The sequence below is a fragment of the Schistocerca piceifrons genome, chromosome 2 (assembly GCF_021461385.2).
Source record: "Schistocerca piceifrons isolate TAMUIC-IGC-003096 chromosome 2, iqSchPice1.1, whole genome shotgun sequence".
Lineage (NCBI taxonomy): Eukaryota > Metazoa > Arthropoda > Insecta > Orthoptera > Acrididae > Schistocerca > Schistocerca piceifrons.
In genome coordinates, this window is record NC_060139.1 from 308,946,115 (window position 1) to 308,972,685 (window position 26,571).

Sequence of the window (26,571 nt, forward strand, 5' to 3'; positions counted from 1 at the left end):
TAGTAACAAATTTTAACTCAAAATGCAAAATGGGAATTTACATAGTAATTCAAACAATGGAAAATCCATGATGGAATGTAACAGTATTATGAAAAGGAAAGTTGCTACTCACCATACAGTGGAGATGCTGCGTCGCAGACAGGCACAACAAAATGACTGTCACAAATAAAGCTTTTGGCCAGTAAGGCCTTTGTCAAGAATAGATGACAGATACACATGTACAGACACTCACGCAAATGCAACCAACACATATGTATGCAGTCTCAGACAACTGAAACCACACTGCCAGTCAGTTTCAGTTGCCTGAGACTGCAGATTTATGTGTGAGTTGCGTTTGTGGGAAAGAGAGAGAGAGAGAGAGAGAGAGAGAGAGAGAGAGAGAGAGAGAGTGTGTGAGATATATATATATATATATATATATATATATATATATATTTTTTTTTTTTTTTTTTTTTTTTTTTTTACGAAGGACTTACTGGCCGAAAGCTTTATTTGTGAGTCTTTATGTTGTGCCTATCTGCGACTCAGCATCTCCGCAACATGGTAACAAGTTTCCTTTACATAATAAATGCTGTTTCATAGCATATTTTTTCCATATGAAATATTTTATTGGAGATAGTTTAAAATAGTTGTTATTTTCTACATATAAATACCAGATAAGTAACTAATTCTTGGTTACTGGGATTGCACAATTTGGAAAGAGAAGATCATTAAAAACGTTGTGGCAGTTTTAGGTGGGGTGTTTTGCACTATGGTTATGTAAGATACTGGTAGAAGTTGGACCTGAACTACCTCGTTTACAACATTGCCATCCTCAGCAAGCAACAGCATGATAGCCATTACCAAGTGCTTTGAGTACTCTGCTTTGCTTTTTGTGTAGCTCATTGTTCCCTTTTTCTTATTTTGAAATGAGTGACGAGACTAACCCTGGTCTGCCGTGGCATTAGAATATGACTCTCAGGACACCCAAAGGGATAAGGATCAATGTGTCAATTCTGCTACACTGAAACACAAAATACCAGTATAGGTTAGAACACTAGTATAGGCTGGCTGACCAGCAAGAGGGAGGCAGGGCTTCCCCCCCCCCCCCCCCCCCCCCCACACACATCCACACACACACACACCACTCCTCACCTATTGGATTGGGCGTTAGGTTCTCATTTGTTTATGCCTGTGGACTTCTGCTACATTGTAGTATCCTCACTATAGTGACCACACCAAGTCTTCATGTAAAGTGCGAATAGAGCTATTTTCAGTTCTACTTTCAGTCAAACCATCTTGTTGGTTCTGTCTGTATTGTCCTCAAGCATGGGTGACACAGCCACAATATGCAAATCCAGGCTTATATGCTACATATGCAAAATCAGGGGGTTGGAAAAGAAAGAGAATGTCGGGAAACATCTCAAATTGGAGGAGCATTCTGTTCACCAGTAAGAAAATGCTGCTGCTTCTCAACGGAGGCTATCATTTCACTCAAAGAGCTTTAATTTTAAGTGATACAAACTGTTTATTCTCTGTTTCATTATTTTATCTCCAATAATTTTTTTTTAATTTAATTTTTTTTTCCCCCCAGTCAGTTTCATCTTCAGGAACGTGGTGTAGCAAACTTTTACATTTATACATCTAGATGCTTTCTACACCAAAAATAGATGCTAACTCGTCCAAAAATAGATGCTAATTTTGCCAGAGATATGTGCTAATTTAATCCAAAATAGGTAGTATACTTTCAGGTTCCTACAGACTGCAATCCCCTATGTTTTTAACCTTATATTTCCCAGAATGCTAATTCGCTAATTTCACCAAAAATAGATGCTAATTTTGTCCAAAATAGGTTGGACATTTTCAGGTTCCTATAGACTGCAAACCTCTACTTTTTTAACCATATATTTCCCAGAATTTCTAGGTAATTTGTAAATATTCTCTACACATTGTTGTCATTGCAGCATGCAATGATACTTCCACATCCATGGATCGTTGGCTGTCACGCCTGGAGTCGTCTAACTGGATGTCACACATCAAGGATACACTAAATTGTGCCTGTCTAGTTGCACAGTGTCTTGATCAGGTACAGTAACTGCTTATCTATGTAGACTCAAGAAACAGTTTCGTATGTACAGTCAATGGATACTTGTACAATAGATCAGGAACTGAAAGATAATGTGGATTTTACTTTGAAGTTACATCTAAGGAAGCTTTGTTGTGGATGAAGAATTAATTGATATGTTGTGGGCTTGAATAACACTAGTTTATAAGTATGGTTCAGCAAGAGCAATGTGTTCACAAAGTTTTTACACTTTCAATGCCCTAAGTGCAGAAACATTGTACCCGTTGTATAGTCTTCCTCTCGCTTCTTCCATTTGCACAGCTTAAGTTATGTGGTTTTCTCACTTTAAATCATTTCAAATCAGCTCTAGATATTTGAAAGTTGTCTGAAGGCCATGACCCCTCAGCGATAGTGTAAACAAAGTCAATAATATAAACACTGTCTAAGAAAGTAGGTACCACAATGGGATTATGTTATTAAAATGCTCAACACTTTAAAATATATTTTTTATTCTGAAAATCACTTTAGTTTTTAGTCAGTAACTTATACTCTAATTTTTTCCCTCACAGGAAGAAGCTTCTGTACTTGTTCATGGTTCTGAAGGGATGGATGCAACCTTATTAGTTACTTCATTGGCACAAGTAATTCTTAATCCTGATTGCCGGACAGTGCGAGGGTATGTGTTTAGTACTTTGATTGATGCTACAGTCTCCATTTCATTATTGCAACAGAACACTTCATTTTTGGTACTGAATAAAAATTTGCTAAAAAGTTCTTATTTTTTAATTCAGCATTCATTTCGATAATTTTTTTAAGCCTGACGTGAGTGGACACTGATAACAGAAAACTTTACTTATCAGTGCTAAAATTGGGACTGGCTATTAACAATAGGATATCTTGAGCACATCATATGATACCATTTGTGGAGGAATAGAAGTGTACAGAAACATAATGAGGGGTATTAATAAAACATACAGAAGCCATGGGAAAAGAAATGAAATAAGTGCATCAGGAAAGAACATTAGGCGAAGAAAGGGAAAGCGTGAAATGGACAGATTCATATTTAGGTTAGGCTGGAAGGATTGTGCAATATTATGAGAGTTAATATCACTGGTCACAGTGAATAAAAAAGTTTTCAACATTTGATTTGTTCTAAATGAGTGTCAAGGTTTTCAAGTACTTTAATGTAAACATTATTTGTGAAGTATGCCTTAGTAGATTAACAACAATGGTTAATACTATTAACACTCTGCCAGTCTAAATTAAGATGGTATGTCCATGTGAAACAAAAAGAAGAAACCAGGATAGCCAAGAAACGTCTTAAAATCACTCTAACTGGGAAAAGGCATGTTGGTTGCCAAAGGGATCCATGAGGAAGATGTGTACAAGGATAGAAAAAGTTGGAAGAGGCTCATCAAACACTTTGGAAACAGGAGCTGCAACATGGTGGTGGTGGTGATTATTAATCCTACTAAAAAAATGAAATACTAAGTAGTGGATTTGAGTAAGATGTTCATTTGAAGCAACTTTAACTACAAGTAAAGCAGAGCAGATGCCCTTCGTTAACACTTTGAGGACTGGGCAGCTATGTGTTTCAATGTGCTAATATTGTGCTTTTTCATAGTTTCTCCAAATTCTGTATTCTTTTTCAGAATTTCAGTCCTGTTAATGAAAGTATCACTGTATCAAAATCACAATCCATCAGTATCTGCATAACTACATGACAGCTCAGAATTTTTACACACACGCACAAAAGTATGCTTTGTGGTGCTAAATTAAATGATGATAAATTACAGTTTGGAACAACTGCATGGTGTGATGAAAAGTGAAAATCTGTAGTGTTAATAAAAAATCATATAATTTTCATTTAAACACCATCAGTCCCTGCTTCTAGCTTTTATTATTTATTTTGTATTTATAAAACATACACCTCTGGTAGTTCTTACCTGCTATTTTTGCAATTATCTCCCTTGTTTCTACCATATTCTTCAGTAGTGCCACTACCTTTACCTCCCTCTTGGAAAATAGGAGGGGAGACAAGGGTTTAATGTAGCATTGATGATGAGGAGCTATTGTATTCCTGTTTCTCTGCTTGCTATATACAATGTCTCACCATTTTCCTTCTCCTAACCTTGCATTCCCACACTCTTCAGCTTGGACTACCATCGACTGTAGCTACAATATGGAATTGTAGCTGTATGCAAGTGTCTGTGTCTTTAAACCTTCTGCTCAGAACAAAAAACAAGTGTTGACTTGCAACTCTCCAGTCATCTGAAGTTTATGATGCTGTCTACTAATTAGCACTTCTGCTTTGAGAAGAGTTGTGTGTTTTGTTTCCATTGGGACCTTTCTATTACCATGTGGATCTCTTTCAGTTGATCAGAAATAATTAATTTAAATAATCATAAGTAAAACTAACAATTCTTAGTTTTTTATTTACTGTTGTTGTACTGAAAAACAGATTTGTTCTGTATAAAAGTGAGGTGTGTGTCTTTTCTTCTATCACTGTTGTTGGTGGGGGTAAAGTCATTGCTGCCACCATATCACTAATCTTGTATTGTATTGCCAATTGTGAAATACTGGTTTTCCTTTTATTGCAGGTTAGAAGCACTGATAGAAAGGGAATGGCTGCAAGCTGGTTATCCGTTCACAGTCCGTCACAGCAAATCCTGCTATGCAGCTAACAGTAGCAGTCGCACTAAAGGGCATGCACCAACATTTCTACTGTTCCTAGACTGTGTATGGCAAGTGCATCAGCAATTTCCATGTAGTTTTGAGTTCAGTCCTTACTTTCTCATCATGCTCTTTGAGCACTCATACTCATCACAATTTGGTAAGTATTAATGAAACTTCTTGCTATAGAAAACACTTTTCTTCATCAGACAGCAATCCTATCAACTGAAGATGAGAGTTAAATTAAAATTCATTGGCAACTGGCATTTCCAAGGCAAAAATTATGTAGTTTTATTATCCATATGGAAGTCACATTTTATGTTACTGAACCCTCATAAAAAAAGGTATGCCAAGGCAGAGAAGTAGAAGAGAGCAAACATAGGTAATATTGATATAGCGACCTACGTAATGATGTGGAAGTAAGAAACATTGCTATATCCTCACACATCACACATACAAACTGATCCATAGCATTACCATACACACATTAATAGTGCAGTCCTATGCCAAGTTGTTCATGGGCTATCTTGAGAAGTCCTTTGTAGTTGCCATTCAGTTGATAAAAATTCACTGATGGCATCTCTGTAACCTAGATCCAGTGGAAGGGCACATTATCTTTGTTCATTCAAAATCTTAATACCTTTCTTTTCCATTCATTTCACTTTGTCCACCTTGCTGTAGGTTGTGTTCCACCTCACAGATGTCTCAATATGAAATTCTTTCACATCAAACCTTCTAATCTCTCTCAGCTTTCTAATTACCTATGAAAGCTGTATCTCCAGTAACAAAGAGCTTTTCACCCAGTATGCTGAAGGTATTACTAAGGCCTTCACAGAGTAAAACTACCGTCCTGCACCATTTCCAGATACTGATGTTCTGTACCTTATCTCCACATGCATATCCAGTGATGTCACACCTACTGACCAACCATGAAGGTGTTTGCAAAGTAATTGGTCATTAGTTTAAATGTTGGCTATGGCTTCATGTTCGCAGACTCTGGGACATATGCAACAGCGGAAACACACTGTGACCGAAATGCAATGTTCATTGTAGCCCAACTGTGTAAGTGGAACTCTACTTGCAATACTGCCGCAGACACAACAGATATGTAGTAATTGTGCCATTGATGACCACACTGTGCTGGAATTTGTGAACTTCCAGCAGATAGTGTGTGAATGGTGAAGCAAGGAATCATATACAAAGTATGATCCACCATATGGAACAATGTGTGCATGTACATGAAATAAGAGGAGTGCGAAGATCAAATGACTATCTTAGAGGCAGGTGTAAGCAAGGTTGCAATACACTCAGTTGTGACATACATTGTGCTGGATCTATGCAATAGATTATTAACTGATTGTTTTAGCCTGTACAATTAGTGGCATTTGATGTGGATCATTGGTGAATATCGGTTCTGTAGATAATCCGTATTGCTATGACAGTGACTCTCTCACATGTTCTATGGAGCGTCAACATTTTGCTGCAACACTAATGGTGGTGTGATGTACCCAGCAACACTCTAATGGCCCCATAATTGCATCACATGCTGAGATATGCACACGGTGCCTATTGGCGACATCTAGTGTAAGCGCATCACCACCTGGACAGCACATCACGAAGCTGATGCAGTGACCCTGTACAGGACAGCTGTCCGATACCTGCAAGCAGTGCATGCGGCCACTCTTCTTGGCAGGCATATTGAGCTGAAAGAAGCACTATGTTTTTGGAGAGAAGCTGGTTCCTCTATGCAATGCTACATCACTTTGGGTAGGATGCACAGCTGCGAAGACAAAAGCTGTTGAGTGCTTGTCTTGCATATTTCCTTTCAAAATATTAGGAAAATATTCAGAATGAAATGTTCACTCTGCATCGGAGTGTGCGCTATTATGGAACTTCCTGGCAGATTAAAACTGTGTGGAAGCTTCACAGATCTCCTGCGAACCCCTAAAGCTCGTGGAAGAAAGGATATTGTGGAGACATGGCTTAGCCACAGTCTAGGGGATGTTTCCAGAATGAAATTTTCACTCTGCAGCAGAGTGTGGACTGATGTAACACTTTGTGGCACACAGTTTTGTGTGGCGGACCGAGACTCGAACTCTGGATCTTCGCCTTTCTTGGGCAAGTGCTCTACTGACTGAACTATCCAAGTACGACTCACAACCATCCTCACAACTTTACTTTCACCAGAACCTCGTCTCCTACCTTCCACACTTCACAGAAGCTCTCCCGCAAACCTTGCAGAACCAGTACTCCTGGAAGAAAGGATATTGCGGACACATGGCTTAGCCACAACTTGGGGGCTGTTGCCAGAATGCACACAATTTTAATCTGGCAGGGAGTTTTGTATCAGTGCACCTCCACTGCAGAGTGAAAATTTCACTCTGGAAACATCCCCCAGACTGTGGCTTAGTCATGTCTCCTTTCTTTCAGGAGTGCTAGTTTTGCAAGGTTCGCAGGAGAGCTTCTGTGAAGTTTGGAAGGTAGGAGACAAGGTGCTGGCAGAGTAAAGCTGTGAGGATGGGTCGTGAGTTGTGCTTGAATAGCTCAGTCAGTAGAGCACTTTCCCACGAAAGGCAAAGGTTCCGAGTTTGTATCTCGGTCCTGCAGACAGTCTTAATTTGCCAGGAAGTTTCATTAGGAAAATATATTCTCAAGATATGAGAGCCAATGGAGAAAAGCAGTGCCTCAGAGACAGGTGAAAATGAGCACAAGTATCATCTCATACTATGATGATATATAGTGAAGTCATAGGTTTCAAGAAAAACCTAGAATACTGAATGCTAATGAACTCAAGCAGAAATTGTTACTCTGGGATACGTACCAGTCCCAGTTACTGGGCAGAATCAGCAAACTAGAAAAAAAAAATTAGCGTCTTGGGAAGCAATGGTGAAAGAAACAACGGCTACTGGTCCAATAGTTGCAGCTCCCCCATCCAAACCAAGGTTGACAAATACCGCCAAAATCAAAATGGCTACCTTAAACTGTGCACATACTTGGTTCATTAAATAAAAAGATGAGCAAGATGAAAGCATAACCAAGGAACACTTTGCAGGCATAATAAATCCCCAAGCAACTCATGTGAATATTTAAAAGTATTTGCACTGCAAGCAGTGTGGTAATAATAGAAGCAGATCCTAGCAAAGACTCAGAAAATAATAAAGAAAACAAAAATGTTCAAAGTGCTAACATGCAAACATCCAAAATAAGAGGTACCCACTTATTACCATGTATGATGTATTGACTACGACATGCAAAAAAGACTTTTCGGGTGCAGTGTACAAGCAAAATTTTTGGGGAAAACATGCAAAGACTGTACCTTGACAATGAAATTAAGGTAAAATTCAAGACAGGCCCCATGGGATAAATGTGTGTAGATAATATGGTGGAGGTCACCCTGAGACAGGAAGCTCTTGTTACACTGGCTACAGAATCCTGTCAGCCAAGGACCACTTAGTTGTGTGAAGAGTCTAAAATGCTGTGATTATGATCATTTAACAAATTTAGAAAAGCAGAGAAGCAAGCTTGTGCTCTCTGCAATGAAGCCAAATACTGATCCAACACTAAAATGCCACCAAAGTATGACCCTGTATGATTAGAGGTAAGAAATGTTTGTGGCCTGGAAGTGATTGTCCATGTACAATATGCTGCTGCAAAGAGAAATCACAAAAACTGATTTGCCAGTAAAACTACTGCAGTTAGTTTGTAGATCAATGCTCAATTCTCAAAACTATACAGAAGGAAAGAAGAGATAATTGTAAGCATAAATAGAAGGAAACTAAACTGTTGTTACCAGGATAAGGAAGCAATTGATGAATTAAATTTCAATGTCCTGTACAGGATGGGCTGTCCAGCCACACATGGAAACAGTGCTGGTGCTGGAGCAAACATTATCACCACTGTGGCAGCCCAGTCGTCTGCAGCTATCAAAATCAACTCTTGGAGAGTCCTTCACCATGCCATTGGAAGCAACCAAAATGTGATTATGATAGTTTTCTTTGACACTGGTTTACAGTTAATAAATATCGGACAGGAAAACAATGACCTTTGATGTAATTATTTTAAAGGCTAACTAGGAAAAACTAAGTGCAGGAATTGACTTTTGAATATCAGAAGATGCTGACTGCAGCATAGTCTAAATGACACGGGTACTTGCAACTGTCTTACAAAACAGACAAAAAGTAGCCATTCCAATACAGAAAAGTGCTAGACCAATGTCTTGGAACATAGAGCCTACAAAACTGAAGAAAAACATACACAACAACTGCTCACAATTTTATCAAAGGGCTCTAACACACGAGGAGAGGGAGTTAAGACTATTCTATAAATCAGTGAAAACCAAATACAAAGCTCTAACAATGGAAACTCCAAGCAGGAATATCAACAATGTAGGATAAGATAGATTGCTACTTATGTTAAAGAAAACACGTTAAGCTGCAGATGGGCACAATTAAAAGGCACTTAGAGCTTTCGGCCACAGCCTTCAACAGCAAAAGAGCAACACACACCATTCATACACACAAACAAGCACACCTTATGCACACATAACTGCCACCTCCAGCACCCCACTTGGGATGCAAGTAACAATCTGAGGGGGCAGGGAAGGGGAAGGGATAGTAGTGTGGTGGAGGTGAGGAGGGAGGCAAACTGTCTGGCAGGGTATGCAGAGACTAGAATGCCAACGGGCACAGCATCAGGAGGTTGTGGGGCAGGGAGGTGTGTGTGGGTGGGGGGGGGGGGGGGGGGGGAGGAAAAGATGGGCAGGTGTGTTGTCAGAGGGTGGGAGATGAGAATGGGGAGGAGATGATAGGCAGAGGGGGTGAAAACAGTTGGGTGGAAGATTTGGGGACAGTATGTTACCATAGGGTGAGTCTGGGATAATTACGGGAGCAGAGAATGAGTTGTAAGGATAACTCCCATCTGCACAGTTCGGAGAAGCTGGTAATGGAGGGCAGGATCCAGATGATTCAGGTAGTAAAACAGCCATTGAAATCAAGCATGTTATATTCAGCTGCATGTTGTGCCAGAGGGTGGTGTACTTTGCAGTGGTGGCTGTTCATCCTGGTGGACAGCTAGTTGGTAATCATACCAACATAAAAAGCTGTGCACTCATTGCAGCAGAACATTCCCATTCCCTTCTCTTCACTTATCACAACACACACACCTCAGTGTTGATATACCTCAGTGTTCCTTTTCTCCCACACTTCTGTATGTTTTTATTGTATTTGTGCATATTTTTATGTGGTTTCTCGCAGTTTCATGCATTTGTGTGTATTTTTACATATTTGTGTATCTGTGTGTGTTTCTGCATATCTTCATATTTTTATGCATCTTTTACACGTCTTTCTGCTTATCCAGCTCTTCTCACAACCATTAACACCTATTTTGCCCATTTCCACTTCATTCCCATTCCCTGTACACCGTTCCTGCCAAATTGTACCCCTGCTCCATCTTTCTGCACCAGTTCATAAAAGTATCCTTTTCACTGGCTGAAAAGCAGTCCCACATCCGATTTATCAAATGCTACCTAAACTGTGGAATCCCCCAAACAGCCTAACCATAAAGATTCCTCTGTCTGGATCCCATCCCTCCTTTCACAATTACCTACTCCTTTTCAGATTCTGTCAATCCCTGGCCTCACAAACCTGGTACTGCAAAAACACATCTCCATGTCACAGGCATCCCAGAACCACTCCTGCTCCCTCTGCAAAATCCTACTACTGTGCAATCTGTACTCTGTACATCATATCTCTGAAGCTGAAGTCCTTGCTCTCCAGCACCTGGAGGAGGATTCCAGACACCACCTCCATAAGTTATCCAACCTATTGGCATTACTATCCAACCCCTATCCTACCCAAAGCATTCCTCCGTTCATCCCTCATAGCACCTAAACTCTGCCTAGCTGATATTTTCAACTTGCCACATCCCCCAAAACACCCAACCAACTCTTCACCAAATCCAGAGCCAAAACATTCCCGTAACACTGTTATCAACCTTCCCACCAAAACCCTCAGCTCCACAGAAGTTTCAGTCATAGCCAAAGGCCTCACCTTTAGCCCTACATCCAAATTTAACCATGCTGAACTTGTCAAAGACCTACTCTCCTTCTCTCAGTCCCAGCAGTGGAAGCACTTCTTTGCTGCCAATCCCTCCAACCAAAACCATCCTAATTCCAACACTGAACCCTGCCTCTTCCAATTCATACCATAATCCTCCTCCCCCCCTGCCCCTCCCCCCCCCCCCTATCTGATCACCCCCTGGTAACCTTCCAGGAATTCCATACCTCTAACTTAGCCACCATCCTTCCCCAGGTCCCATCCTCAGAATACCAACCTTCCAATAGAAGAAAGAATAGCCACAACCTCAAAATAAATCCTGACCTAGCCATCCTACATGCAGACTAAGGTTCCACCACTGTTGTTATGAACCACAGTGACTACATGACAGAAGGCCTCCATGAATTATCTGACTCGTCCACCTATAAATTCTGTCAGGGTGATCCCATCCCAAAAGTCCAACACAACCTCCGATTCCTGCTTAAAGCCTTAGGCCCTTCCCAGAACCTCTCTCTCCTGAATCCATTTCCCTCATCACTCCTATGGCATTACACACACACACACACACACACACACACACACACACACACACACACACACCTTCTGCATGCTCTCCAAAGTCCTCAAACCCAACAAACCTCGATGCCCCACTGTGGCTGGTCGTTGTACCCACACTGGAAGAATTTCAGTCTTCATTGACCAACACTTACAATCAATTGCCTGTAATCTAGTCTCCCACATCAAAGACACGAACCACTTCCTTCACTGGCTCTCCACCAACCCCACCCCATTACCTCATAGATCCCTACTCGTCACTGTTGATGCCACCTCACTATACACCTACATCCCTCATGCCCATGATCTTACTGCCATCGAACACTGTCTTTCCTAATGTCTCTCAGACTCCAAACCCATTACCTCATTCACCTTACTAATTTTATTGTAACTGTCAACTACGCCTTTGAAAGGGAAGGTATACAAACAAATCCACAGCACAGCCATGGGCACTGGCATGGCACCCTCCAATGTCTACCTGTTTATGGACGCTGTACAGTAAACCTTCTTAGCCTCCCAAAATTACAAAACTCTAGTGTGGTTCAAGTTCCTTTATTCTTTCACAACCTCAATTTCTTCTCTCCCATCCACTTCACCTGATCTTCCTCAACCCAGCATTTCACCTTCCTAGATGTTGACCTCCACCTGTCAGATAGCTCCATCTGCACCTCTGTCCTCATCAAACCCACCAACCAGCAATAGTACCTGCATTTTGACAGCTGTCAGTCTCCTTCACACGAAAAAGTCGCTCTCATACAGCCTGGCCACTTGAGGACGGCATATCTGCAGTGACAAGAACTCTCTTGCTCAGTATGCTGAAGGTCTCACCAAGGCCTTCACAGACAGGCACTATCCCCCAGACCTAATTCGCAAACAGATCTCCAGTGCCATTTCCCCCTCACAGCCCCAGTCCTCTGACCAACCCCAAGAACCAGCCACAAAGGAGTGTCCCCTTTGTCATCCATAACCACCCTGAACTAGAATAACTGAACTATATTCTTTGTCAGGGCTTTGGTTACACATCATCGTGCCATGAAATGAGACACATCCTGCCTGAGATACTTCCCACCCCTCCTAAAGTGGTGGTCTGTCACCCACCCAACCTGCACAACATCCTAGTCCATCCCTATGCCTCTCCCAATCCCAACCCCTTGCCACCAGGATCATATCCCTGTGTGACACCCAGGTGTAAAACCTGCCCAATCCATCCACCAAGCACTTCCTGTTCCAGTCCTGTCACAGGTTTGTCCAACCCCATTAGAGGCCAGGCAACCTGTGAAAGTGGCCATGTCATTTACCAGCTCTGTTGCAATCATTGCACAGCTTTTTGTATTGGCATGACTACCAACCAGCTTTCTACATCAAACTGTGGCCAACAACAAAGTAGACGACCCTATTGCACAACATGCAGATGAACATAACATGCTTGATTTCAATGGCTGCTTCACTACCTGAGCAGCTGGATCCTCCCCTCCAGCACCAGATTTTCTGAACTGCGCAGATGGGAGTTATCCTTACAACACATTGTCCACTCCCATAATTATCCCGCCTTCAAGGCATTGGGCACAACTAGTAACTGGTGCATGGGGTACTCCTGTAGAATAGTAACAGAGAAGTAAAAACACTAACTGTCTTTTCTACACTCCATATTTAACAAAGTGAGGCTATTTATAAACTGTAAGACCCTAGTGAGTGAAGTCACTTGTTCCAGAAGATCACAGTGAAAATATTAATGATCTTCAAAGAGAGGCCCCATATGAAAGCACAAGTGGTGTTCTACCATTTGCAGAAGAAGAAGTTGCAATTGCTATCAAGCAGCCAAAGAATGGAAAAGCTCCGTGTCCTATGATTACATCCATAAAGAAATGTTAAAAGCCGTGAAGAACAAAATTGTTCTGTTCTTTACACATTTATCAAATGAATCACCAAGATGAGGAAAAATTCCTGTGATCTGAAAGTCTACACAAGTTGTAATAATCTAGAAGAGCATGGGTAGAGACGTAATGGTGCCTAAGAGCGTAAGACCATTCTGTCTTCTTGGCACAAGAGTGCTTGCTGTGCAGCAGAATACAGTCCCCCACACAGTTGCATGGCTTCAAACAGAGCCAATTCAGCTTCAGAAAGGGCAGATCCATAGATTATGCAAATACCTGTGCTCTCAAAATTGTCAACAACTGTAGAAACTAGTATGTTGTAGGCATTGTGCATACATTTGACAACCTGTGGTGGATCACAATGTTTGCCCTCCTGAGACAATTAGAGGCCCCAAAATGTGTGTACCATAACTTCCAACATTACTGCAAAGGGTACATCGTGGAGTGGGGCACAACATCCAGCAATGTAGTGAGCCAGATTACTAAAGATTATCTACAGGGATCTATATGTGGACCAATTTTTTGGGACCTTAGCCTTGCGCTATTGCTAACAACTCCGAATGAAAATGCTCAATTGTCATGAGTAATAAGCTATGCTGATGACTTATTGGTTGTGGTGGCAGAGGACTCAAGAGCCAGGCTGGAAATAAAAGTATGACATACTTGCTCAGATGTAGATTGCCTACCTGATGCTCAAAGGCAGCCTCTCTCATTTGCAGAATTCTACTCTGAGAGTCAGGGGAACTCCAGTGTAATAAAGTGAGATAAGTATTTGGGCATTCACATGGATGAGAAGCATAACTTTCACATGCATATATCCCTCAGATATGTTAGAAATCCACAAAACAAGAGTTAAAATTATGGAAAGCAAGTGAATGGCAAAGAGACTGGAACAATATCACAACAGCTCACAGGATATATGGCATATTTCCAAACATTAAGGAGGGATTGCTTATCAACAATGTAAATCCGTTTATGGGCAGGAGTCATTGTCTGACAGGCCATGGACCAGATGTTGAATATTTATACAGTATTAAAGAAACATCCAGCAGATGTGATTGCATGTAGCAACTTGGTAAACCAGACTGTATTGTATTAAAATGTCCAGTCTACAAAGATCTGAGGACTCAAATAACTGTCATTGGTACACTAACCGTAACTGTCAGGGACAAAAGTCAAATGGCATGTGGTGAACAAGGTAGCAAATAAGATATCTGGAAGGGAACTTAGAAAATATTTAGAGTGTATAAGAAACCTAACTATAAGAGACAATGCAGGAGTGAGTGAGTATCATAAAGGATTCACTGACCACCAGACTTAATTTCTACACAGAGGACAATCGGATGCAGTGGATATGTGACCAACAACATGGCAGCTATGGAAGAACTGGCAGAATGACACAAGACTTATGTGGGTTTCCCAGCAAGAGCAGGCTGACACCCAGTGGGTTTGGGATTGTTTGGGGATGGTATAGGTTTTCTGCAACTTGAGTCCTAGAATGTAGCATACTGTCCCCAGCAATAGGGGACTTATTCTTCCTTGAACATGGTTTTTCCAAGTAGTTAAGATTAGGAACTGCCATGATGATAATGTAGGTGACTAACTAATTTAGTATCATGGTTTATGGGTTTTGGACGTTCTTCTTTTCCATTTAATATTTTGTAAGTTTTGTTCCCTTTATAATTAATTTCACGAATTATTGAAGATGCATAAATTACAAATCTTGCCAAAGTTAACAACAGTTGTATATACAACTTTCTGCGGCTGTGTGTAAATATGACCTGCTTGGATTCCAGGAGGCAGGCGTCGAAATTGTGAGCAATAAAAAATAAAATACTTTTCAATCCACAAAAACTTCGGACATGTTTCGAACTCACTGTAGACTCACATTTGAAAAAACCTCCAGCCATACAAATTTAAGTTTGTGTGGCTTTTCTAAATCTTTTAAGGCAGATGTTGAGGTGGTTGCCCTGAAAAGGACAGTCTGTTTTCCATTCCCAATCTGAACTTTTGTTCTGTCTATAATGATATGTCATAATTGAAAGAACATTAAACCCCTATCATCCACTCTTTCTTTCAGAATCTAGTTCTACTAGCTGTAGAGCACTCAGGATTTCTGTTACTTTTGAATCGCTTCAAATCTCTGTTTTCTTCATAGCTTTTCATCTGTTTACCCAACTAATGAACCCTTTGTTCCAAAAACTTATTAGTGCTTTTATCTCATTATTAAATATTTTTATATATTAAAAACGAAGATTCTGTGACTTGCCAAACGGGAAAGCGCTGGTAGATAGACACAATAAAAAAAACACACAAACACACACACAAAATTTCAAGCTTTCGCAACCCACGATTGCTTCATCAGGAAAGAGGGAAGGAGAGGGAAAGACGAAAGGATATGGGTTTTAAGGGAGAGGCTGAGGAGTCATTCCAATCCCCTTAGGGGGAAAAAAGGACAGGTATACACTCGCGCGTGCGCACACACACACACACACACACACACACACACACACACACACATATATCCATCCACACATATACAGGCACAAGCAGACATATCTAAAGGCAAAGAGTTTGCCTTTACATATGTCTGCTTGCGTGTGTGTGTGTGTGCGTGTGTGTGCGTGCGTGTGTGTGCGTGTGTGTGCGTGTGCGTGTGTGTGCGCGCGCGCGAGAGTGTATACCTGTCCTTTTTTCCTCCTAAGGTAAGTCTTTCTGCTCCCAGGATTGGAATGACTCCTCACCCTCTCCCTTAAAACCCATATCCTTTCGTCTTTCCCTCTCCTTCCCTCTTTCCTGATGAAGCAACTGTGGGTTGCGAAAGCTTGAAATTTTGTGTGTGTGTTTGTGTGTTTTTTTATTGTGTCTATCTACCAGTGCTTTACCGTTTGGTAAGTCACAGAATCTTTGTTTTTAATATATTTTTCCCATTTGGAATGTTTCTTTCTATTTTATTCATATCATTAAATATTTTTATTGTATTTATGTTTCATAGTTTTAAATGCTTTAGTACTTTTCACTGCTTCTCTATTTCTGCAGCCCAGTTTTAGGAATAAAAGCTTGAGAATATTTTTGTATGGTTTAAAACACAACTTACCTCATTTTTAAAAGTTCTGGTTCTGTGTTGCAGGTACATTTGTAGGTAATTGTGAAGCAGAGCGGGTACAGTTGAAACTTGCAGAGCGCACTGTCAGTCTGTGGTCATATGTTAACAGGCCTGATGTTCTGCAGTCAGTGCTTAACCCAATGTATGAACCCAACAGTAGAGTAATTTGGCCCTCAGTTGCACCAGTAAGCTTGGTAAGATATTAAATATGTGAACTGTAGAATATTAGTTTAGGCATTTCATGCTGCTCTGTTTTGATTCTAAACTGGTGGCTGGAAATTGTCAGGCTATGAAAAACATACTTTCTGATTCTATTTCCATTTGAAACAACATACTGGATAATTAGATGCAAATGGCATTAGATTATGTGGCTCCATCACATTTAGCAATGAGCAGTGAGGCACAGCGACTATGGGAAATGGGTTCATGTTTGGTTGAAGTGAGGCTCGGTTATATTGATACTATACTGGAAAGTTCTATGGATACAAACAATGGAAGTAGAAAATGTAACTACACAACATTTAGTTGAGGCATTGATAGGCTTGTAAACAGAATTTATGTAAAATATGAACTCTGGAACAACTCCAGATAGCCAAGATCATTAGGAAAGAATTTATTTACATGACCAGACTGTGTTCTGTCTATGGTTCTTCAAATTTACAACACATAAAATCTCTGCCATCTGCACTTTGTATCATTTCATATCACAAAAGTATGTGTAAGGATCATGACACTCAGTGGATGGCAATATGTCACAATTTAAAAAAATAAAAAATAAAATCTTGTTGGCAACACTGGCGCAGATCGCACACACTTGAATATTAATCTCGTGAAGATAAGTAATTAATTCTATAATAACTGTCAATAAAGTTAATATTACACCACAACAAAGTTAATTAGAGTCTGTTTTATATTATGTATTGAAGGTTTCAATTGTATCAAAATATTTCTTGAAGGGGAGGGGGGCGGGGGGGGAGAAAACATCTAAGGGCCAGTTTCTGCATACTTTAGACGTAGGTTTACATCCAAATTTAAGACATTTCTTTAAGTATTAAGTGAAGTATTTAGATTTTTTTCATTACACATATATTTAGTAGTGCCATATCTACTTGGGGAATTAAGTTCTACCTTTTATTTCCTTTCAAAACGCGTAAAGTACCTGTCGTGCATACATGATCTTAGGCCTAATTTTTTGGGTATACAAGTTTTGATTTTTTAACATTAGTTTAAGTGCATTACATTACTATATTAGTAGTATACATATATATATCAGTGTTCCACATAACTTTAGTGACTCTTGTGATCTGTAGTTAATAGAATATTACTGTTATTGCCTAGATAAATATTGTAAAAATATTGTAAACAACTATGAGCGAGAAGTGTTTGAGCTGAGCTGCAGTAGGAAAGTCAGTTCTGGGGTTCTGTGCAGCTGTTGCGGCAGGTGGTTACGTTGGGGTAAATGTAGTGGCATGGGAATTGGGAAAGTAAATGGGTCTCTTCCATGGTATTGCAGATTATGTTCAAGGAATAGGAAAATAGTGGAACAGGGAGGGAAGATTAGAGCCCTTCAGGCTGAATTGGATAGTGCTAGGGAGGAACTGATGAGGTTAAGGGGGGAGAAGGGTGAAGACAGGTGGGAAGTGGTAGCAAGGAACTTGGGTCACAGAAAGAGAACGGTATCTGACAGTTTCATCTTTAGCACAAATAATAGATTTGCCTTGCTACCTCAGTCATCTAAGGAAGAGGCTCAAGTAGATGAAAGTGTAGTCAGCACTCAACAGACTTTCACTAGGAAACCAACTGTTGAAAAAAAGTAGAAAGTAGGAGGAAAGTTCTGTTGTTAGGTAGTAGCCATGGAAGAGGTGTGGGCCAGATCTTACAGGAAAAATTAGGTGACAGGAAACAGGTCACAAGTATTTTCAAGCGTTGTGCATGTCTTAGCCAAGTGATAGAGGATGTAGGATCACTGTGCAAGGATTTTACAAAGCAGGATCATATTGTGGTAGTGGGTGGAGTGGGAAGCAGTATTGATAGGGATCAAGGCTACAATATTGAGTGTGACCTTGTAAAAATAGTATCTGCAATAAACCATACAGATGTTGACTTGGTTCGTGCTTTCATGCAGTACGATCGACCCCAATTGAACAGCTCTATAAGGAGGATCAATATGACGCTAGATCAGCTTCTTTGGGCAGCTACTTCGTCAGGCATAGGTTTGGTTCCTGTTGATGGTATTAGTAGGTGGGACTTCACAAAACATGTCTTGCATCTCAGTAGGAAAGGGAAGGGTAAACTGGGTGGGATGATAGCAAAATCTTTAGAGGTGGTGGTGGGTGGGCACTGAAACTCATGGGAGTACTTATTTAGGCTAAGAACAGTGTCCAGTCATCCTACATTGATTGAAATCAGGGGATTAAAAAACAAAGTAGATAGCTCTTGTTTGTTAGGAGATTTAGGAACTGGGGGTGGAATAGATGTACTATGCCTGTCTGAACATCATATAGTCACAGGTATAGAAATGGTAAATGTAGGTGGATATAAGCTTTTAGCACATGTAAGTAGAGACACTATGGAAAGAGGAGGAGTTACCATATATGTTAACATCTGTCATAGTGTGAAAAATTTGGAAACTAAAAAATTTTGCATAGAGCAACATATAGAAGCATGTGCATGTGAGCTTAAACTAAATAATGGCACTTTTATAATTGAAGCCATGTATAGGTCTCCATTGGGAAATTTTCAACTATTTTCAAAAAACTTGGATTCTTTGTTGTGCTATCTGTCAGACAGAGGAAAGCAAATTATTGTTTGTGGGGATTTAATGTAGATTTTCTGAAAGAGTAATGATAGAAAGCTTGGCCTTGAAGTATTACTTGGTTTTCTTTCCCCCTCAATTTGACATCAGTTATTGATTTTCCTACTCGGGAAGTACAGGAAAGCAGCACACTGATAGATAATGTTTTCATAGACCAAGATAGATTTAATCAAATAACAACTTTTCCTGTTAAGAATGGTGTCTCTGATCATGATTCATAGCTAGTTACAGTACTTGATATAGCTCCACACAGTAATGCAAAACAGTGCGTTCAATTAATGATTTGACAATTCAAAATTTGAGGGAAAGTTTGCAACAGTTAGACTTGGATGAGGTGTACAGGGAACATGATGCTAATTTAAAATTTAACCTATTTCATGATACCTTTGTGAGTATATCTGAAAACAGTTTCCCGAAGAAAACAGTGAAATATAATTGTAAGAAACCATGGCTTACTAGAGGGATAAAAATATCTTGTAAACGGAAAAGGGAAATGTCTCTTATAGCTACGAGGATAAATGATCCTGAAACAGTGAAACATTATAAAAACTACTGCACTGTATTAAGAAAAGTTATTAAAAAGCTCAGAAGTATATGCATTATGCCTGAGATTAGCACATCTGACAATAAAATTAAAACAATTTGGAATATTGTTAAAAGGTAAACAGGGCAACCGAGAGCACAGGAAGACTGTATTTCTATCAAACACAATGAAAAGTTTGTTAACAAAAAATCAGAAGTAGAAAACATTTTTAAGAATCATTTTTAAGTGTTGTAGAGAAAATAAGATCCAGTTATTCATTAGAAAATGCAAGGCAGTACCTATGCAATTTGATAAACTTGAAATTCAACCAACCTCTCCTACTGAAATTAGGAAAATAATAAATTCACTCAAAAGTAAAAGCTCACATGGAATTGATGGCATTTCCAACTGAGTACTAAAAGCTCATTCCCAACAAATAAGTAGGATTCTCAGCCACATATGTAGTAGCTCACTGAAGCAGGGCATTTTTTCCAGATAGACTGAAGTACGCTATTGTTAAACCATTGCATAAAAAAGGGGATAGATCTGATGCTAACTACTACTGCCCAGTCTCACTTCTGACAGCTTTATCCTAAATTCTTGAAAACGTAATGTATTAATGACTAGCATCATGTATTTGCAAAAACAAAGTACTAACAAAATGTAAGTTTGGTTTTCAGAAAGGCTTTTCAACAGAAAATGATATATATGCTTTCACTGATCAAATATTAAATGCATTGAATAACCAAACATCACCCATTGGAATTTTTTGTGATCTCTCATAGGCTTTTGATTGTGTGAATCGTGAAATTCTTCTAGGTAAGCTTCAGTATTGTGGTATGAGTGGGACAGTGCACAAATTGTTTAATTCATACTTAACTGGAAGAATGCAAAGGTTGAAATTAATGGTACAGATTGTCTGCAAAAAGTAGCAGAGTCCTCTAACTGGGGAGGTATCAAGAATGGTGTCGCACAGGGTTCAGTCTTGGGTCCCTTATTATTCTTTTTGCTGATGATACAAATATAGTAATCACACCCAGCAAGCAAGAACCAGCTGAGGAAATTGCAAATAATGTCTTTCAGAAAATTATTAAGTGGTTCTCTGCAAATGAACTCTCACCAAATTTTGAGAAAACACTGTTTATACAATTCTGTACAGTAAATGGCATAACACCATATATAGATATGAACAGAAGTCTGTTGCTAAGGCAGAATACTCAAATTTTCTGGGTGTGTGCATTGATGAGAAATTGAATTAGAAGAAACACATTGATGATCTGCTGAAATGGTTAGGCTCAGCTCCTTATGCTATTAGGGTTATTGCAAATTTTGGTGATAAACATATCAGTAAATTAGCCTACTATGCCTATTTTCATTCACTGCTTTCATATGGCATCATGTTTTGGAGCAATTCGTCATTAAGAGAGAAAGTATTCATTGCACAAAAGCATGTAATCAGAATAATAGCTGGAGCCCACCCAAGATCACTTTGCAGACATTTATTTAAGGAAGTTGGGATATTCACAGTACCTTCACAATACGTATATTCACATATGAAATTTGTCATTAATAACCCATCCCAATTCAAAAATAACTGTGAAGTGCATTGCTACAGCACTAGAAGAAAGATGAGCTTCACTATTAAATCTCACTATGGCACAGAAAGGGGTGAATTATGCTGCCACAAAAATCTTCGGTCATTTTCCAAATAGTATTAAAAGCCTGACAGATAGCCAACCAACATTTAAAAGCAAATTAAAAGAATTTCTGAATGACAACTTCTCCTACTCACTAGATGAGTTCTTAGATATTAAGTAGTAACTGTAAAAAATTAAAATTAATTAATTAATTAATTAATTCGTGTAACAAAAACTTATGTTAAAGTGACACGTTACACACCATTATGAAATGCCATTCATGATCTATCGAACAAGGATTAATGTATGTATGTATAACTGTATACACAAAACATAAAATTAATGTTCTGACTGCAAGTGTTCATACTTATACCATATCTAAATACAGACTGGTTGGGGGACAGTCTATATTCAGCTGTGGTGTGAACATGAACAATGGTTGTCAGTATTGTAAAGTTGAAGATCCAAAGAGGGTAACATAACTTTACCAAAACCAGTCATCTAAATAAATACTTTACTAGCAATCTTAGCTGTTTGGAGTTTTCCAGATTTCTTTATACTACGGATTGCTCCCGTTCTGGAAAAGTCAGGAATCTATAATTTAAAAAGATTTTATTGTCAGATACAATCACATTTATACTTTCAGATTACCAGTTTCAACCTTTCATTTGGTTAGCTTTCCTTAATGTTCATTAACACTTCATGTGTTATTCTGAAGAGGACAGACTGCTACTCACTGTCAAGATGACACGTTGATTAGCAAGCTCTCCTTTTCATAATACTATTGATATTCCAACCTGGACTTCCATTGTTTTGTGTGTTCCATTTCCTCTTCTCCTACCCAGTATTGTATTTTTCCTCTTCATATTCTTTGCTACTTCTAAAATCATGCCTGAATGATAACATTCTAACACCTAGCTACTATCAGATATATTAAAATATCATTTTTGTTTTGTTTTCATTACTGTACAGTTTCAGCTGTGAAGCCATTTGCAAATGTTTCTATAGTACAATGTATCAAAATGGATGTACTTGTCCTTTAAACCAAAACAGCAGTGATGTGCTGCTAAATAACAAAAATAAACTTCTGTACATTCTCTTTCCACCGTGCGCACAATATTTTTGTGTCCCTTGAATCCAGTGGTTGTTCTCTGCTTACATGAAAAACTGCAAATTTAACCTCAATGAAGCCACACCCAAACCCCATCCCTTACAAACTAACCAATAAGCAACAACACTTCACTTTGACAGCTGCCACTGCTCCCACATCATACTCTACCTTCCTTATGACTAATGAAACTGTGGCAGATGTATCTACTCCACCATCAAATTCCTCAACACCCATACCAACAACCTCTCCCAGGCCTCCATGTCCAAAAACTTCAGAAGCACCTCCTTATCACCCAGGCCTTGAATGCCTCAATACATAATTCCCCCAAGACCTAAATCTATATAGATACTCCGCAAGCCGCTGTATGGTGTGTGGTGGAGGGTACCCTGTAACACTACTAGTCATTTCTTTTCCTGTTCCACTCACAAATGGAGTGAGGGAAAACGACAGTGTTTGTGGCAGTAGAATTGTTCGGTAGTCAGGTTCAAATACCGGTTCTCTAAATTTTCTCAATCGTGTTTCTCGAAAAGAATGCCACCTTCCCTCCAGGGATTCCCATTTGAGTTCCTGAAGCACCTCCATAACACTTACATGTTGTTCGAACCTACCAGCAATGAATCTAACAGCCTACCTCTGAATTGCTTCAGTGTATTTTTTCAGACCGACCTGGCATGGATCCCAAATACTCTAGCAGTACTCAAGAATAGATCGCACCAGCATCCTATATGGGGTCTTCTTTACAGGTGAACCACTCTTTCTTAAAATTCACCCAATAAACGGAAGTCAATCATTCACTTTCCCTACCACAGTTCTCACATGCTCATTTCATTTCATATGGCTTTGCAAGGCTACATCCAGATATTTAAATGACTTGACTATGTTAAGCACAAGACTAGAAATACTGCATCCGAACATTGCAGGTTTGTTCTTCTTACTCATCTCCATTAACTTACATTTTTACACCTTTAGAGCTAGCTGCCATTCATCACACCAACAAGAAATTTTGTCTATGTCTTCGTGTATATTCCTAAAGTAACTCAGCTTTTACACTTTACTGTAGACCACAGCAGACAACCACCTATTGCTGCCAACCCTGTTTGCCAAATCATGTACATACGTAGAGGCAAACAGCAGTCATGCCACACTTCCTTGGGCACTTCTGAGGATACCCTCATCTGTGATGAACACTCACAGTCGAGGACAATATACTGGGTCCTATTGCTTAAGAAGTCTTCGACCCATTCAGACATCCATGAACTTATTCCATGTGCTCTTACCTTCCTTAACAGCCTGCAGTGGGGCACAATGTCGAAACATGTATGCCTGATATCATGCACCACGCTACCATCTGTCCCTTCCACTGCCTTCCTACATCTGTTTCCTCATAGTCAAACCATATGACATTCTCAAACCATTATCCTTGTTCCAAGATTCCTGCTGCTAAACATGCACCATGCACAATCATCCACTACCATCTACTACATCCCCACAACTTGCAAATATTACGACATCAAAGGGATTGCAAACCACACGTGTTGTTTACCAACCAACTTGTATTTGCTGCTGGCGTATTATATGGGAATGATCACATTCAGTACTGAGTTACTGATCTGCAGCATGACTCAAGGGATCTGAGTGCCTACTACATCACCCAGGCTATTTGGATGCTCCCACCTGACACTAGTCACCCTGAGCTCCAGAGATGGGAACTTGCCCCTCAACACTGTCACATCCTCCTGGACTTAACCTCTGTTAACACATTTCCTCCTCTCTTCTTTCATCACCACCTTCCTTATATTTTCCATTTATTATGTATCACTTAATGGTTTTCTTTAATACTCTCACTTTTTCACCTTTGTTGCCCCCCCCCCCCTCCCCCTTTTTTATTTTTCTTTCCCTCTAGTTCTTAATTTATTTCTCTTCATCTTAATGCATCTTTACTTCTCACTCTGACATCTTCCCCTTTCCAACCTATCCCCATCTGCTCCATGAGGGAGAAACTAATAGCTCTAAAAGCTATGATAGTGTTGTATACTTTTATAACAGTCTATTGGCAGTGCTAAATATTTCGCCTTGTAGGATTTTGTACTGGCAAGCTATTGTGTCTTATAATTTTCTTGAGTGAATTTTTCTTTTTGTATAATTAACCACAACACTGAATGAAATTTTCACTTTGCAGCACTCACAACCTGTTCTCATGGATTTACCTCTCCCAGTAGATCATCTCCTACTGTAAAACTACACAGAGGCTGTCCTGTGAACCCTGCAAGACTAGCATTCCAATATTGTGAATACACGACTTAGCTACAGTCTGGGGAATGTTTCCAGAACCACATTTTTATTCTGCAGCAGAGTATGCACTGATATCAAACTCTCTATTTCCATCACCAGTAGTGTTCACTCACCCTTAACCTGCTACAGTTTATAAGCTGTTGAGGTATTAAATAGAACGACAGCCGGGAGGTTAGTATTAATCATCACACTCTGAACATGACTCAACAGATATACCAACAGTTCCATTGTTCTGACATCCATCAGAATGAGCCAGTGTTCATCATTATGAATAAAAATTAAGGAGTGCCAAAGACACAAACCTCAAGAGGAAGAGCAAAGCTGAGTGTGTTCTGAAATGTTGCTGTGCTAGCTCAGGTGGCTAATCGCTGAAGAAATATATTAAGAGTGCACAAAATTATGGAAGTGTGTTCAAATCCCTTCCTCACTACTCAATTCCCCCCCCCCCCCCCCCTCACCCAGTTTCCCTGTATTCATATGAAGATTACTAGTCTTTCTACCAGAGTATAATGCCAGACTTTTACTCTTTCAGTACACAGCTGGGAAACTGTGTAAACTTCTGTCTGTTCTTTGTTTAAGGCTATTAATTCAAAAAATACCCTCAACAGAGCTTGATTTTATCATTATTAGCATGAAATCTATTTCTTTCCTTGTTCTTACACAAGCTTCTGATTATAGTTTCATTGTGTGTTGTGTGCTGGCAGCAAATGATATTTGACATGAGAATAAAAAGTGAAACGCAGAGATATTAATTATTTTTTGTTTGAATTGAATCAATCCTAACTCCATTTTTCCGCCCAGTGCTGTACTCATTAGTAGATGTTAGGTTTTTTTATACTAACTGCATATGGTCATTGTACATATTTACAGGCTTTGTGGTCTGAGCTGTATCTTCGATGGGTGGTGGATCAAGGACCACAAAAAGCTGCATGGCGGAAGATAACTCAACTGCGACAAAGGGAAGCAGAACTTCGTTTGGAAGCTGGAAGATTACGTCGTCAGTTAGCTGATCTGCAACGTGAAGCAATTACTGCTGGTATACTTTAAGTACCAATGTTGTAAAAAGGGGGAGCTACTGTATAAAATTATTTACTCACTTACTGCTATTATTAGTAAAGATAATGGACTAGCTGCAGCCATCTGAGCTTCATAGAGCTTTTTGCAAACTTAGTAATGAATGGTTATAAATGAAACTTCTTGCACTTTCATATCATATACCATGTGCACTTGGATGATGGCTAAGATCAATTTAAGTGATGCATTTCAAAGAACAGTAAGTGTCTTTTTGTCACAGAATGTTGCGTGATAAATATAGACTAAATTGATATTTTAACTGCAACTTTAGCAGAATCTAGTATTTTCTATTTCATTGTCAACTAAAATAAATACCTGAGCAACTGTAAAGTGGGTTACCTAAACCTTTTTTGTAATATGATGTGGTTGCTTATATAACATCAAGCCAGAGATACTTCCCAGTCTTTCATTACAAATTTATTTGTTTTGTTATAAAATGGAACAAATAACAGAAAATAAAGTATATTTTCATTGTATTTCCTTATGTCAAATCTGTCAGCTAAATTTAATTATGACTTGTGCACTTCTCAGCTGTCGTTACTGACTACCGTACAGAGCAGGCCTATTTGTACACACAACAAAAAAAGTTTTGCATCACCCTGGTTCCCAGAACTCTTGAAGATAGATGTTGACTATGGATATTGTATCACAGACATAGTCCCTTTGACTGTTCAGAGATGTCACTAGACCTGCCCAAAGATGTAAACAACCATGCTTGAGCAGCGCCTATTAGATGGAGGGGGTCTGGCAGTCGATCAGTTCCAGTCATTCCACCAGGAAGAAGGTACACAGCTCGTGTTGCCTGTAGTTCAAC

General features: G+C 39.5%; 1 protein-coding gene across 1 annotated transcript in view; it reads left to right on the top strand.

The window, feature by feature from the left end:
* Positions 1-26,233, top strand: part of LOC124777151 (myotubularin-related protein 9) — a 130,708-nt gene extending 104,475 nt beyond the window's left edge. The window contains exons 8-12 of the mRNA XM_047252453.1: positions 1,944-2,065; positions 2,614-2,720; positions 4,645-4,877; positions 16,330-16,499; positions 25,554-26,233. Coding sequence (XP_047108409.1) covers positions 1,944-2,065; positions 2,614-2,720; positions 4,645-4,877; positions 16,330-16,499; positions 25,554-25,730 — 809 coding nt within the window. The 3' untranslated portion in view covers positions 25,731-26,233. The remainder of the gene's footprint in view (positions 1-1,943; positions 2,066-2,613; positions 2,721-4,644; positions 4,878-16,329; positions 16,500-25,553) is intronic.
* Positions 26,234-26,571: the final 338 nt, after the last annotated feature.